At 45.3% G+C, this 14,944-nt stretch overlaps 1 protein-coding gene across 1 annotated transcript in view; it reads right to left on the bottom strand.

Moving 5' to 3' along the window:
* Positions 1–2,959: 2,959 nt before the first annotated feature.
* Positions 2,960–14,944, bottom strand: part of LOC138513870 (membrane-spanning 4-domains subfamily A member 15-like) — a 100,979-nt gene continuing 88,994 nt past the window's right edge. Inside the window, exons 5-6 of the mRNA XM_069628990.1 lie at positions 7,279–7,407; positions 2,960–4,915 (exon numbers count right to left, since the gene is read on the bottom strand). Coding sequence (XP_069485091.1) covers positions 4,901–4,915; positions 7,279–7,407 — 144 coding nt within the window. The 3' untranslated portion in view covers positions 2,960–4,900. The remainder of the gene's footprint in view (positions 4,916–7,278; positions 7,408–14,944) is intronic.

Raw genomic sequence — 14,944 nt, 5'->3', positions numbered from 1 at the left:
TTGCATCTTGTACTCATGGTGGCCCTGAATCATGCTGTTCCCATCTTCATCTTGTATCCTGGCTTGCAACATTATGTGTCACTACTGACTTCTGCAATTGTATTCACTCTCCCCTCTTGCTTCTCCACTCTTTTTGACTGCTAACTCTCTGTTCTCTCCTCCTTTCCCTTCTCCCTTTTCCTATCTCCTCCCCTTACTTTCTTCTATGCATTTACTCTATCAGAATTGTTCTTGGACCCACTATGATAGCAACCTTGTTTGTCTCCTCCTCCCTTTACTTGTTCCACCCCGCCCCCTCCAGCACTATCTGAAATGTCGTCAGGCCTAGTATGATAGTCGCTTGTTTTGTTCCTCCCCTCCCTTTCTGCACCCCTATCCCTCACCTTTTGTTTTTCTCCAGCTCTACCAGAAATGTCGTCAGGCCTAGTACGGTAGTCGCCTGTCTGTTTCCATTTCCTTCCCACTCTCCCCCTCCCTTCCTTATCTATGTCTTAGCACTTGCACTATCAGAAATGTCGTCAGGCCGAGTACGATAGTTAATTTCACATCCTTACTGTTCATGGCCTGTAAGAATGTGGTTGTATTTTCCCTTGTTTCCTCCCTTGCCTTGAAGCGCTTTGAAACACATTGTGTATAGGTGCTATATAAATAAATGATCGTATCATATCATAACTAAGCACGCGTTAATTTCCAATCTTGTTCCAGAAAACGAGTTATTCCCCCGGTAATCCCTAAATTAAGGGAGCCACTGCTTCTTGCACTCCATATCATATGGAGCCAGGTAAGATGGCTTTGCACGCGCAAATTTCCTTACTGCTTTGCGACTTGTGATAGACAGTAAAACACCTTAAATTTACTTTTTAGGCTCCACCGATCATTATTTGAACTGAACTCTTTCTTCCTCACCCATCACGAATTCTTACCAGGTGAATATCTCAGTGGGTGCATGAGAACCTTGATGGATATGTAAATAATGAGCTCAGCAAACCTTAAATCAGCATAACGGCTCATATATCTCCTCCTTGTTACACTATAGATCACCGTGAATTGCTGATTTCAGAAGGATATTGAATACTGGGCTCCTGGTGAAGGGACATTCGGTCCCAAAACGAGTCGGGCGGTTACTTTCACCTAGAACACTTTTTTTGAAAATGTATATGTATTTGATGGTCTTTGATGAAACTTGATGAATTCATCATGATATGATTAACCATACATTGAACTTACTCTGTTAGGTTTACACTTATAGAAACATTGTGTTTTTCACTATCAAAATTTGAATATTGAATTATTTCTTCTAAATGTCATGTGATTAATTATTTATAAAGTCTGGTTATACAAACATTCTGGGTGTGCAGGGGATGCCAGTGCTCCACACCATGTGGGCACTGGTTCCTTTCTCCTTGTGAATACACAGCCCAGTGCCAGCTTTGCTTACCTCTCCCCTGCATTCTCCAACACCCCTAAATATACTTTTTCACCATATTCCATATACAGCTTAGGAGTGCACCTTTAAACGTCTCGTTCTATAGTCTATCTGATGTTACCATCAAATGTCGAGTACACCATCCCTTCTCCTGGTGTGCACCAGGTGACGTGTGTGAGAGAGAGCGCGTGTGTGTGTGTGTGCGCGTGTGCGTGTGTGTCCCGTCCCTGCTTTCATTTACCAGCTGTGTGTATTGCTTGGTTCTCAGATCAAGGAACATATTTGTCCTACAAACCATGTCTATCCCAGGCAGCTCCTCTAGGACACAAACAAAGAGTTCATGGAGGGGGAGTAATGGGGGGGGGGGGGCATATCACCCCCTCTCGTGGTGCTCCCTGTTTATCTGGTCTCTCCCTCTCCATCGTCCGCGGTCATTTTCTGCACAATCTGCCATCTCTCCCTCTGTCCCTCTTTCCTTTTCTCCTTTCTCCTTTCCTCTCTCCACTTTTTGTTTCCATATCTGCCTCTCGTGCACTTTCACGCATGTTATCTATTCTTCTCTCTTTTCCATCCTTTCATTTGCTTTCCCTTTTTCAATCTCTAACTTTCCCATCTCTATTTTGTGCACTCTTTCACGCCAGTTATGTCTCTCCTCCACCTACTCTGGTACGTCTCATAAGTTTCTCCCTTCATACTCATTTGTGCTCTACTCCTATCTCTCTTTTTTCAATTTCCTGTATGCTCTTCCCCTGTAAGCTTTTCTTTCTCCATCATCCACTCTCCATCATCCGCTATGTCATCCCCACTTTGTTCTTTAATTTTTTTTGCTTTTCCTCACCCTATCTTAAATTACCGTCAACTGCCCTTCTCTCTTCTCTCCTATTCTCTCTATCCTGTCCCCTTTTTCTTTCACTTGTTCTTTTCTTTCCTCTCAGCTCCTGTTTCCCATTTTAAAAAGAAGAAATTGACTTTTTGCTAAAAGTGAAAAGCAGGTGTATAAGTCTGTCAGAGAGCTGGACAAGTGATCTGCTCAATTTCTCGACCCCAGTGGGTGCCCCATAGCCACCCATGGCCACCTACCCACCAGTATTTGGAAATGGCGCACACCATTCAGGATGCCCTTTCTTACTTCTTTGCCCGCTTCCTGCTGCTTGCATTGGCAGGGAGGGCAGCGTCTGGAGTATGTGCCAGTGAGGGTTTGTAGGTGCATTGCCCGTGATTTACAGACAGGGCAGCATGTTTTCTTGTGTGTCTTCATTGAGAGTGGTCATTCCTATCTTCTGATACCTCACCACCCGTAAACTCCAAAAGTGCTTTGATGACATCATTGAAAGGCTGGTTATCCTTATGCTGATCACCTCCCATGTCCTTCCCTCTTTATCTCCCATATGTACCGATTGGTGATGCATGTATTATTTTGTAGTGTGAGCAGCCAGTGACATGGGCAGAATGGCATTCTTTAATGTGAGTGGGACTCTAAAGCAAGTTTGGACTGACATCTGTCAAACACAATGGCACTTCTAAAGACTCTCACAAATATTTATTTCCATTGCAATTCTCAACAGTACTACAATGCATTACCAATCCTCTAACAAAATGATTATAATTATGTTTCTGTTTTATATTTAATACAGCATTACCCTAAACACATTGAGAGCTAATGCAGTACTGTAAAACAACTTTTACAATTAATATGCTGCTATGCATCATAACAGTAAACAACATAACATGAGCATTTCCATCATTGTGAACACAAATAAAAGTAGAGTCTAATAAAGCAACCTGTTGCAATAGACGCCCGAGTAATGCCCCCCTCCAAGGATTATTAGTGCCTCAGCATGTTGTACAGGGGTACTAATAGTATGTTTACTCGAGTTGAGAAGTGGCGTGTCAACCGTTTCTCGACTCGAGCAAAAAAATGGTCCGCCATGGATTGGGGAGGATGGACTAGACGTAGTCCCTTCTCCCATTCCATGGCAGCCATTGGGGCAAAGAGACTACACGTAGTCCCTTCTCCCTTTCCATGGCGGCCGGTCAAGAAAGGGAAGGAGCTCAGCGGGACGCAGCAATCTGCTCAGAGTGCAGCCACTAAGTCTTTGTCGGCGGGGTAATGACCCTGCAAGGGTAAATCAGATTGTTAGTAACAATCAATTGTCCCTCGCCAGGTACTAATATCAACTAAAACAGAAGCAGAGCAAAAGACTAAGAGGCATGTTTATCGGCTCAGTTAGCAAACCTTATATCACACCATACAAAAATAAATATCAATTAAATAAACAATGCACAACCTTTAAAACCTGATAAATCCCAACATCTAATCACACATAAAACCTAGACAACAAGGAAATCGCCCTCCCGGCAGATAAACAAAGAAGCACTTCCTGTCTCTGACTGGACATTGCTAATCCATGTATAATCCTGCCTGTGACATATCTAAGTGAACCGAGGAGAACATGTTTCTATTGGATTCACAAATACATGCCAGGCTTCAGGAAGCGCCTCAATAGCTGCAGGACAATGACCTCATGCTCATTATAAATACAATGTGCCTCATTACGAGGTGGACGGTAAGGGATTACCGGTACCGGTAATCCCTTACCGCCCTATTACGAGTTCCCTTTGCGGGTCCTCTCTTAACGCCTGGTTTTACCAGGCGTTAAGGACTGGACTCGCAAAGGGATTTTGGTGCTAATAATGGTACCGCAATTTGCGGTACCGTTATTAGCGCCTTCCCCATTCCCATTCAGCCCTATGGGGGCTCAAATGGGAATGGGGAAGGGCCCTGGTGAATGGGGAATTACCGCCCCCGCCAACCTTGGAATGGGGCGGCAATAGCTCCATTCACCAGGGCGGAGTCAGTAAGGATTTGGAGGCAGCCATGGCGCTAATAGCGCCATGGTTACCTCCAAACTCCTAATGAGGCCCAATGTCCTGTAGCATAAACGACTAGTGGGTTAAAATCTGCCACGTCTGCATATTATTTAAAGAACTGTATTTAGATCTGCTCAAATTTACTCTAAAGCACATTTAAACCTTTTCATAGACAATGAACATAGGAACAAATGCGGGACAGTAGCCCGGCAAGGGCATTATGGCAGAGTTATGGACATTTTGCAATTGGTGAGATCAAGTGACAAGAGCTACGGAGAATTCAAGCTCCCCGAATATGAATGTGTATGGTTATCAAGGATTACATGTCTCAGGTGAAGAGAGGGCTGTCCTTGCAGCTTTATCTCACTACATCCTGTTGCTGTTCGTGCAAAAGCTTAAAGTTTGTAAAGGGATCTCGGATGTTATTTGAATCTTCAGCTGCGTGGCACGGGTGATCCCCACCGACAGTTCGTCTTTTTCTGTCTTTCCCATTGAAGATTGGCTGGACATTGTACTGTGGCGCTATGGATCGTTTAAAGAGGAGGAGAAAGGTATCTGTGGAAATCATCCCAAATGGTGTAGCTGGATTCATCAAGAAGCAATTTATTCTTCAAGTGGCTGGAAAATATAAAGATCTCATTATTAATCATGTATAATTAATCATTGGAGTAAAGTGACTGTTACGGAACAAGAATGCCATTGAAAAACAACCAAGGTCACTCTCACAAAATCAATATACAACGGAACGCATCCCTCCACCAATACCTCAATCTCCTAAGTAAGATACGCAGCGTACCGTCAGGACTTGAAACCATCAAGTTCACCGTCGCACCTTCAAGACTCCCGACACGCTATTTTACTAGCAAACAACCACAATTACCACCACAAAGTGAACGTCCTTGTTGCATTACCAGTGCCATCCTAAAACCACGAAAGTCACTATCATGCTGGTAACACCACCATCCCAACATGGCATCCTGATTATAGATTCAATGCAGCAAACATATCACAATCCTATCAATAACATACTACCAACAGCATGTACACAAGAACACAAGGAACTCTGTAATTAGGCAGCTAACCAACGTAACCATCAGAAATTCTACCAACATGACTTTCACACCAGCAATATAATCCTCACAACGCCTTGCCCGGCTCAAGGCACGGTGGCCGGAGGGCATCATCCTCTAAGAATGTGCTGTATTGCTCAATGCTCTGCATGGACCCACCTATTGCCGTTACTCGTTTAGCAATGCGCTACAAGCTGCGAATCGCGGGATTGATTTGTAACATGCTAATCATACTCTGAATGAAACCCTTGTGTCAACTGCAGCCTCATTCAACCTCACTGAACCTTATAAGAGGTGGAAATGTCACCCCAAACTCCAACACAAAACGGGGATCAATGCATTTGTTTAGCTAAAACAAGCCCCACAGTCTGAACATATCTGCACCCACATTTATCTGGGTGTTTCCATTCTTAAGCATACTTTCGACTTACCAACGCTGCAAAGTTCAATCTACATAATGTAAAGGACTTCCTTTGCTAAATGAAGGCCAGCACCTACACTATTCTTCATTGCAAGGACAGGCTTCTCCAACTCACTTTCTCAAGCCAGTTACTTTTGGCCAGATCCGCCTCTCCGTGCCCCTCCGGGCATACTCGAAACCCCACTTTGACTGATGCAATCCTAAACAAGGAAACTTCTTGTCACGCCTGTGAGTCACTGCCCAGAACTGCAGAGGGATATGTCCCTGTGCCAACAATCAATGCCCACTCACAATTTTCAGTCCTTTTTCTGTCCTGGGGTATGACTTGCTCACTGTGAAACCCTGGAACATTTGCCTGGCTGTATTAACCTTTAAGGGGTTCAAATTCTTCCAAATGAAAGGGGAAACCTCATGGACTCTCCAAAAGATGGAAGCCTTCTATTGTCATGGAAAGCTGTATGCCCTGATGCGCTACTCTCATCCTTATCATTCGCCGAGGCAACTCCAGCAGCTGTGACATTTTCTGATCTCTGACTTGATGAAAGACTATTTGCTCAGCCCCTCAGCATCTGACTCTCTGATGACAGTATGTTGGCACTCAAGTATTTTACCCCTCAGGAAGACAACATCGTCTTTCAAAAAACACATTGGGCCTCATTACGAGTCCGGCGGTAACCTGCCGGTTTTTCCGCCTCCGCGATTCCCGGAACTACCGGGGCATTACGACCCCGGTGTCCGGGATTTCCGGAGGTGGAATTCGGTAAATCCCCATTCCCATTGAGTCCTATAGGACTCAATGGGAATGGGGACCATGGAAACACCTGCACCATCTCGTGATGGTGCCGGTGTTTCCACGTCCGCCTGCACGCAGGCGGTGTTAAACCCTCCAGGTCAGACCTGGCGGGAATGACACCTCCGCCTGCAGGACTCGAGATCACCCGGTATGGGAACAACAGTGGCGGCGGGTTTACCGCCACCGCTATTTCCATACCGGGTGACTCGTAATGAGGCCCATTGTCTGAGCGAGGATGAGGCATAGCACTCATTCAACCTGTGTCTGTACTGCAACACAAACAAGTCACCAAAATGTCAGACTCCTTCAACCGTGTCCATCTTACTGCCTTCAACTATCTCTACACTCAATTGTGCATCCATGTATCATGTCCCCTTGCTATTTGTGTTCCTATTAATCTCTCTCACTGTTTTTGTAGTTTATGCTTCTGTCTTCTTTATCTAGCATCGACTATCCATACACTATTGAGCACTGATTTCAAGCCGTCATCCTCCTTATTAGTGACCTAAAAATTATCCCTCGTTCATCATTAATATTGCGGGAATTAAACAGGCTTGGTAGCATTTCTACTGTGAAACTTTACAATATTCCTGAAACATCTGAATTAATTATATCATAATAACATTTTGTAAATGGGGTCCTCAATCGTTTAATTCATGTTGCTTGTGATATTGAAAGGGAAACAAGGATTATTCACCTGGGTTTTTTGCAATGAGGTGCAGCACTGATAAACCGCCTTGCAGCCATATGCTACAGTGGTGAATGCGACAGCAATCTCCAGCAGCAGGAAAATCACAATCAGGCCCATAATTCCCTGCCAGACAGCCTGGAAACATGTAAAGATATTTAATGGAATGAGATCATGCAAATGACATAACTGAACAAACCATCATGGCCTTTACTGACCCGCACTATTGGTTTTTATCCTTTGCCCACCACCGATTGGACACTTCCTGCCCTGGTTTGCATTTACAGGTACTCGGTTCATAGATCTGAGAGGATGCAGGACTCAGCACACCCTGGTCTGGATGGATCCACTCTGGACAGAGCATATTTGTAACCCAGAAACTTAGATCAAAGGTATCCATTCAAGTTGGCTGATGCAAAACTTGCTTTCTGTCATTCTAGTTTTCAGTCTTGCTTCTACCAAAACCACAATCTATTATCCAATAAAAAGGCTGCTTATAAAGCAAGTACCATGCAGCCTTTCCCCATCCTTCTATGAGGTGCCTTCTCCAGCTTCCCCAGCTGAAGGCAATGGCTCCTTGTAGACTCCTTTCACAAGTTTAACAGAGCATATGGAAAGAGTTAAAGGCCTGTAGGAATATGCTATTTCCCCCTAAACAACAAAAAGGTGGTTGATGTACCTCTCATTCCTCAGGTGTTGACTTGTTGCTCTGTTTGTGCCAGGTCTGTAGCTGCCCCCTTGGCCTAGCAGACTCTCTTGGTGAGTTGTCTTTTCACTTCCGCAATGTCAGTAGTTATTCGCCCTACCAGGGTAGGATTTGAATACCCTCATCTTGGTTCTTATAACAAGGCTCTTAGCTTGCAGTGGTGGCCTTGAAGGTTCTTTAATATTAAAAGACTCCCTCACCGTCAGAAGCGGCTGCGTCAGGAGTGTGGCTCGAAATGGATTGACAGGAGTTTGTTCCGGGACCAAGGTCCCTTTCTCTAATCCTCTCATAGGAACAAGAGGTCGAGTGGCGGTTTGGGCCTGGCAGGGCTGTGGCTGCTGAGACTCTTGTAGGGCAGCGAGGGTGGAGTTGTTGCCAGTCAAAGACCCAGAATTGCCTCCCACTCAGGCGCTGCGTGGCTTCACGTCTCCACGCCTGCCTTTGTGTAAAACCAGCCCTTAATAGCCTAGCAATAAGGAGTGACCAGTTTTGCCAACTGGGATGTAATGCAGAAGGAGATTCCATTGTTTTGCTGTGCTGCTCTGCAATGTGGCTTTGTGTTGCTCACCCCTACTGCTCATTCCTAATGCTCACCCATTTGCCGGGGATCTCACCAAAATGGAAGGGGTGACAAGCATGGACCGCTGAGTGTTGGGCAATATAACACTACAAGAAGGGTGCCCTTACCACCCTATGTGTGCTACGCAAGACTTGTGTAATATGTGTTGTAGGTGCTTTTTCTAGGGCCCTTAAAATAAGTATGCTTGTCTAATTGTATGATAGCATGTGAGCAGATTTCAGCTCAAATGTGATCTCCATAGGGACGAGACCCTTAATTCTCTTGATAGAGGCTATAGACAGAAAATGTGGGAAGTTGTATTAGATTCGATTATACCGCTGGCCCTGTTGACCATGATTCAATTAATAAACAGTAATAATAGAGCATGTGCTCATCTAGGACAAGGTAGTGAATGTTCTGAGCGCTTTGAGGCGGCTCTGGGTGTCCTCCAGGGCTGTGTCCTGGCGCCATTGCTCTTTCTGTTGTATATCAATGACTTGCCTGAATTTATTGAGAAAAAAAAACGACGTGCAATGCCCCTATGATTGATGGCACGAAAATTGATATTCTCCTCCACGCTCATGATAAACTGTTAATTTCCAAATTGGTATGGGCCATCAAGAAAAGGTTCAATATTTTACATTTCTTTAGTTGTGACTGTCAACTTATTGTCAATCTTGATAAAAAATAGTCTTATGCCCTGCCACCAATGTAGGCCTATTAAAGTTAACCTTGAATTCAGTGGTGTGCCAACTAAGCAGGGCAGCCATTTTGATTATATTTACTTAAGACTAGCAGCAAACGTTAAGCAAAAACAACAATTGGGTCGAAACCAGTCGATGTTGAAACAGCGCAGTGAGGCCACACCGGCATTTGCCCATAGGTTTGGGAAAAAGGCAACCGTGTCAGCCATGTAGGTCTACAAGGGACAAGTTTGAAGGGGAAGTGTAGCAGTAACCTTTTTTATTCTGCGCTAAACCTCAGTGTTCTATGTCAGTAGGAATCTGTGGCTGCAAATGTACACGTCAAGTATGGCATGCTGCTCTTGCCTAATGAATTGTAAAAATCTACGTAATACGCGGATAATGCAACACTGCGTCGCTAATGTCATCGGGGAACCATTTTGCCCCACCACTTCAGATGAAAATGTGTACAAGACAACAACAGATTCAGGACCACGAGCGCTATGTTTGATGGGACATAGGCCATGCCCTACGGCTTGGACACGGTGCAATGATAAGTGCACTGTGGAGCAGAGGCGTTGCTAGGGTGGGCTGAGGGGGCTATAGCCCCTGGTCTTTTGGTTGTAACCACAGATAGAAGCTCAGGGATGACAACCAAAAGGCTAGCTAGGCCCGAGTCCCGACAGTTTCGACATTGGCATAGCCCCAGATCTTTTCCGGACCTGGCAACACCCCTGCCGTGGAGAATTGATAAGTGCAGGTATGCTTTCCAACTAATATCTAATAATGCACACTTGGAAAGTCAAATGTTTATTCTGCCTTGACAAAGACCTGTTGGTCGAAACACTATGTTACAGAAAAGGGTCTGTTTGGGGGTGTTTGGGGTTCACTGTATGACAGAGCTGATGGTGTCTGTTACTCCTTGCTTTTTTTGCACACTCTGCCCCCACCGAGTCTTCCGCTCTGGTTATTTCTCACGTTTCCTGTGGACACCGTGGGTTGTGTTCATTGCCTGTCAGTAATACTTTCAGTAGTAGGAGGGGCAATGTAGTCTCCTTATGCTCTTAGTAATTTACACTTGCCTCCCAAGCCGGACAAATCATTTGCAAACTATTGGACATTGCCGTGCTCCAGTTCCCTGGGAGAGTTAGACTGAGTTCTGATTGTGGTCCCGACATTTACATTTACATTACATTTACCAAAGTATGCACATGGTGTGCACAAGTTACATTTGTCTCTGAATCCTTTAGAAAAGAAATATCAGTTTGCTTAAGGCCCCTCCCCCACCCTCTTTTGAATTGTCCGTTCAGCTCCTTTGAGTTGGATATCATCGCTTAGCAATAGTCCAACATTCTAGCACAGGTCAAAAGAGAGCCACTGACTTACTGGCTTTGTCTTTTTTATGTTCCAGAGAACAGGAAGGACAGGACCTGCTGTTGCAAGTGGCCTTAGTGCGTCTGCACCCCTGGACGGAGGTCTTCCAACTTTATCGTGGGCTCCTTTGAAGATCCCGGGCTCCATCCTGCAACCCACCTTTTAGCACATAATGGCCATTTTGTTTTCTCTTCAATGACTTCCCAGTCACCTATGAGCACTTTACAAGATCTGTTACATAACCTATGAGGGGGTACTGTTGGGCCAGCCTGTGTATTTGTCTGCTAAGCTGCACATTTAGTGGGTGTAGGGTCACTTGCAGTGAGGATATTCTGATATTATCCATCCCTCATTTTAAACCTGCCCGTTACTCTGTACACGTCTTCTCAGTGGCTGCACCTTGTGCCTGGAACTCTATGCTTCCATCTATCTGTCTGCTTTCTTCTCTTCTGGCCTTTCGTAAAGCTCTCAAGACTCACCTAATCTGTATGGTTTATCCTTAATTATATTTCTCTTTACCTCAATACCTAGGGGTTTGGCAGTGTTTTAAATACTTTATAAATAATTGAAATACATAGTTTTTCTGCCCCCTATTCTAACTGCAACCCTATGATTTAGACCAACTCTAATGCTATTACTATCATTCATTATAACTCACAATATAATCTCTAACACTTAACCTAACAATACATATTCATTCATCTGTATCTCGTATCCTGCCCACAACTAATGAATCCTTATCTTAACTGTGAATCAATGCAAAGTTCATATCCCGACTGTGCCCTTCCCTTTTACACCATGCCCAACCTTTATCTCATCTTGCACATTGAACCTTATCACAAACTCTCATCCTAAGTGTTACCCTATTCTTTTTTGATGAGTTTAGAAGTAACCCAATCTCTTATCCCGACATCAAGCTCAGCTTCATTGTGCAACCCAAATCCAAAGCTAGAGCCAGTCCTTCTGTCTATGACTTGGCTGTGACCTTGTCAGATGGATGTGACTTGTAGGGGAGGACTGGTCCAGAAGACACCCCCCTCGCCTACATTTTTTCCCAGGAAAGGGCTATGGCTCATTTGACCGTCCCCTCATGCCACCCGGGCCCAGGTGGTGGAGGGTTCAGCCACTGGAGGCATTGCCCGTACGAATTAAGTGCCCACATGTATTAAAATATAGCTAGGCCCAGAAACCATTTTTGTTTGAGAAAGATGGGTGTGAGCTCAGCGCGCTGTAGCGCGGCCCCCACCCTTGGAGAGTTTCAATTATCTCTGTCGCCGCAACACCCTGGCAGATCCGCTGTGAGCATGTTCCCACGAATAAGACGGACATGAGCTAGCATAAAATACTAACACTGTAACATTTCTCGTATTCACAATGTATTACTGCCCCCAGCTCGACCCGGCCAGCAAGGCCGGGGCCATGGGGAGAGACGTAACATGGCCTTCCGATGAAAAGCAGAAAAAACCCACGTATGAACAGTAGAATCTATCTGTAATATGTGTCCCCTCCCCACAAAACTATTTCCACTAAACAAACTTGCAAAGCTGTGAAACAATTGTCAATGTATATGCTTATATAACACCAGTAGTGAAGGACCCACACTCAGGGGCCCCTCGCCATGGCTGAACAAATGCTGCTAGGCTGCAGAGGAGGATGCATGCAACCACACATGAGATGTATGAGAAAGGTGTGTAAATACTCTAGTCTCGTGCAAACATCTCAGCCCTTATAGGTCATTCCCGTCACGCACGGTGGCGGGTGTCATTCTCTGTGTCCCACCAACCGAGCCATACCTCACTTAATGCAAATGTATATATAAATAATGAATGCTGTAGTTAGTAGAATGTAATGCAGTTACAAGGTGCTTAGATGGACTGTATCCAAGAAACATTTAATGAAGTCGAAATGTATATGGTTGAGTGATCCAAGTAAATACTATAAACGTGCTCAAATGATTATTAATGTTCTTTACATAGAAGTTGGCAACACACGGGGAAAATACCTTCGTAAAAATGTGCAAGGCCATTCTCCCTCCCTCCTTGCGAAGCCTGCCAGACAAGAAAGCTAAGGCCTGTGCCGCGCTGATACACCTCCCCCAGTTAGGCTGGAGCCGCTTCAAAGATTTGTAGGTCCCGTTACAGCATCCATGGCCATGGCCTGCCACCTGCGTTATTTACAACCCGGCAGTAAACCCTCTGTTTGAATATACAGATCTACCAGCGCCCCCTCGTAAACCCCATCACCCACCAGACCCTCCTAAGACCTATAACTCCGTACAATGGAGACACCCAACACCGGAGTAATATACAGCGGCCCATTCATAATAGCTTCTAACAGAACAGAAAGACATGTACCACCCGTCCCATGCCCCAGGGCCCAGCCCCTCGACCTGTGATACCGGTCAACAGGACACAGGTAATCCAGATCTGACAAACGGCCACCAGACCCCGTACAAGGTGCATTCCTCCTGTGTTGCAATAACCTGTAAGATAACCTATTGAAAGATTTACTAAAGAGAATAATATTACAACAGCTGAGTGACTGCGGTGTGCCTGGCCTAGGGCAAATAAGTCAGGGAAGGCATTCATCTCTGCCACAGGCCACAGGGATGCAAGAACACCGCCCGGATGAACTCAAGGCGACCTGCCAGACCCAGCCCAACCCACGAGGCTGACCAGTGACGTCTCCCAGCCAGGACCAACCACGCTGCAGCAGCACCTATAGTTAGTCGTCGCCACCCAATCCCATTGAACTTGTGCCCCCTATAGTATGTAGGTTCTGATGACGTTTTTTGTAAATATATACGCCTGTCTTTGCTATTGTCAGACAGAGCGCTCTCGGAGTTTGCAGAGTTCTTTGCATGCCCTATTCTGTTTGATAAACTCCCATTTACGCTCACCCGCACTCTGTCTTGGCCTTATTCCCATTTTGGGAGAGTCCTTCATTGTCTCTCATTGCGGGGAGGATCGTGCTGTTTGGGGACGCTTGCCTTCAGTGGTGACCCCGATAGCGTGATATTTGGTATTATCTCTTCCTAACAAATTATAACCGTCCCCTTTTGGCACGAGAATCTCCGGTCGAAAAGGGATACGCACGGTGCGCCGGCTCCGGGAAGCGGCCCGCCAACGGCGACCGGTACACTAAGAAGTGCGCACTCATCAGAGAGAGGGTACGGGATCCCGGTTGAAAAATCCCCTTTGAGTACCGCTCGCCGGAGCCGGGGGCTGACTGTTGAGCAGACGGCAACACTGCCTGGACGGACCCAGTTTCGGAGACTATCGGTTCAAGACGGGCACGTGAGTACTGAGTGCGAGCGATCATAAGGGGAGTGTGAGAGGGAACTCAGGATAGAAAACGTGTACGGGTAGGAACGGGAAGCACAGGGGTCTACTAAAGACCGCTTTTTAACTTTTCTTCGCCTTTTCTTTGCATATGGCCATTAGGATTAAGAAGTGAATAAGAGATAAAAGTGACGGGAACCTAGCTCCGAAAGGGGGTGGAAGGCGGCGCCGCATAGTGCTATATTGTCTAGTACTGGGAATATATGAAGAAGTGGAAAATAAAGTAAAAGTGTCTGGCAAAGGGGGACACGGAGAATATATTAGTAACTGCTACTCATTCTATTCTTTTCTTCAGGGTTAGGGGTAAGGGCTAAAAGCGAGCATAGTTTGAAATCACAGATTTTTATACGAGACAGAGGGCCCCACTGTAAGAGTGAGGACCTAATATTTAAAATAAATTTTTCTGGATACGAATACCTGAGTAAGATGACAGGGACAGCTGGCCAGGGAGGAAAGGGAGGGAAAAGTGAGTTGTGAATGGAGTGGTACAGTGAGGTGTGTGCACACCGTGTATGTTGAAGAAAAAAAAAAAATAGTTTGATATTATAGGTGTATAAGGTGTCGTGTGTGTATAGCCAGTGAATGGCCATGATAAGTGTGATCGGATGAAGCTCCATGGAAACAATAATAATAAGGTGAAGTGAGTGCGTAAATATTTGATTTTTTGGATTAACTTGATCAATATTACTGACGGTTTTTGCTCTTGTATGTGCCCCTAGAAAAAAAAAAAAAAAAAGTAGAATAAAGATTGTACACGGTCAGTATCGTTTAGTGCGGGAAGGGGAGGAACGCTGGAACACCCACCACTGAATAATACGCAGAATACGAGGACTCACAGAGCGATAGGTTGCAAACACAGTTACACGCAAGTGCCAGGAGAACCCAAGGTATGGGGGCAGAAACACCCTTATCACATATCTGCAAGAACCTACCGGGGTACACGGAGCGGATTAAGAAATATCATGACCAATGGGTAACAGAGTTAAAGGGGGAGGGGTTACCTCAGATATGG

Source organism: Ambystoma mexicanum, chromosome 12, assembly GCF_040938575.1.
Source record: "Ambystoma mexicanum isolate Mex_15411 chromosome 12, UKY_AmexF1_1, whole genome shotgun sequence".
NCBI lineage: Eukaryota > Metazoa > Chordata > Amphibia > Caudata > Ambystomatidae > Ambystoma > Ambystoma mexicanum.
The sequence above is the reverse complement of the archived record's forward strand: the minus strand, read 5'-3'. Positions and strand labels throughout refer to the sequence as shown.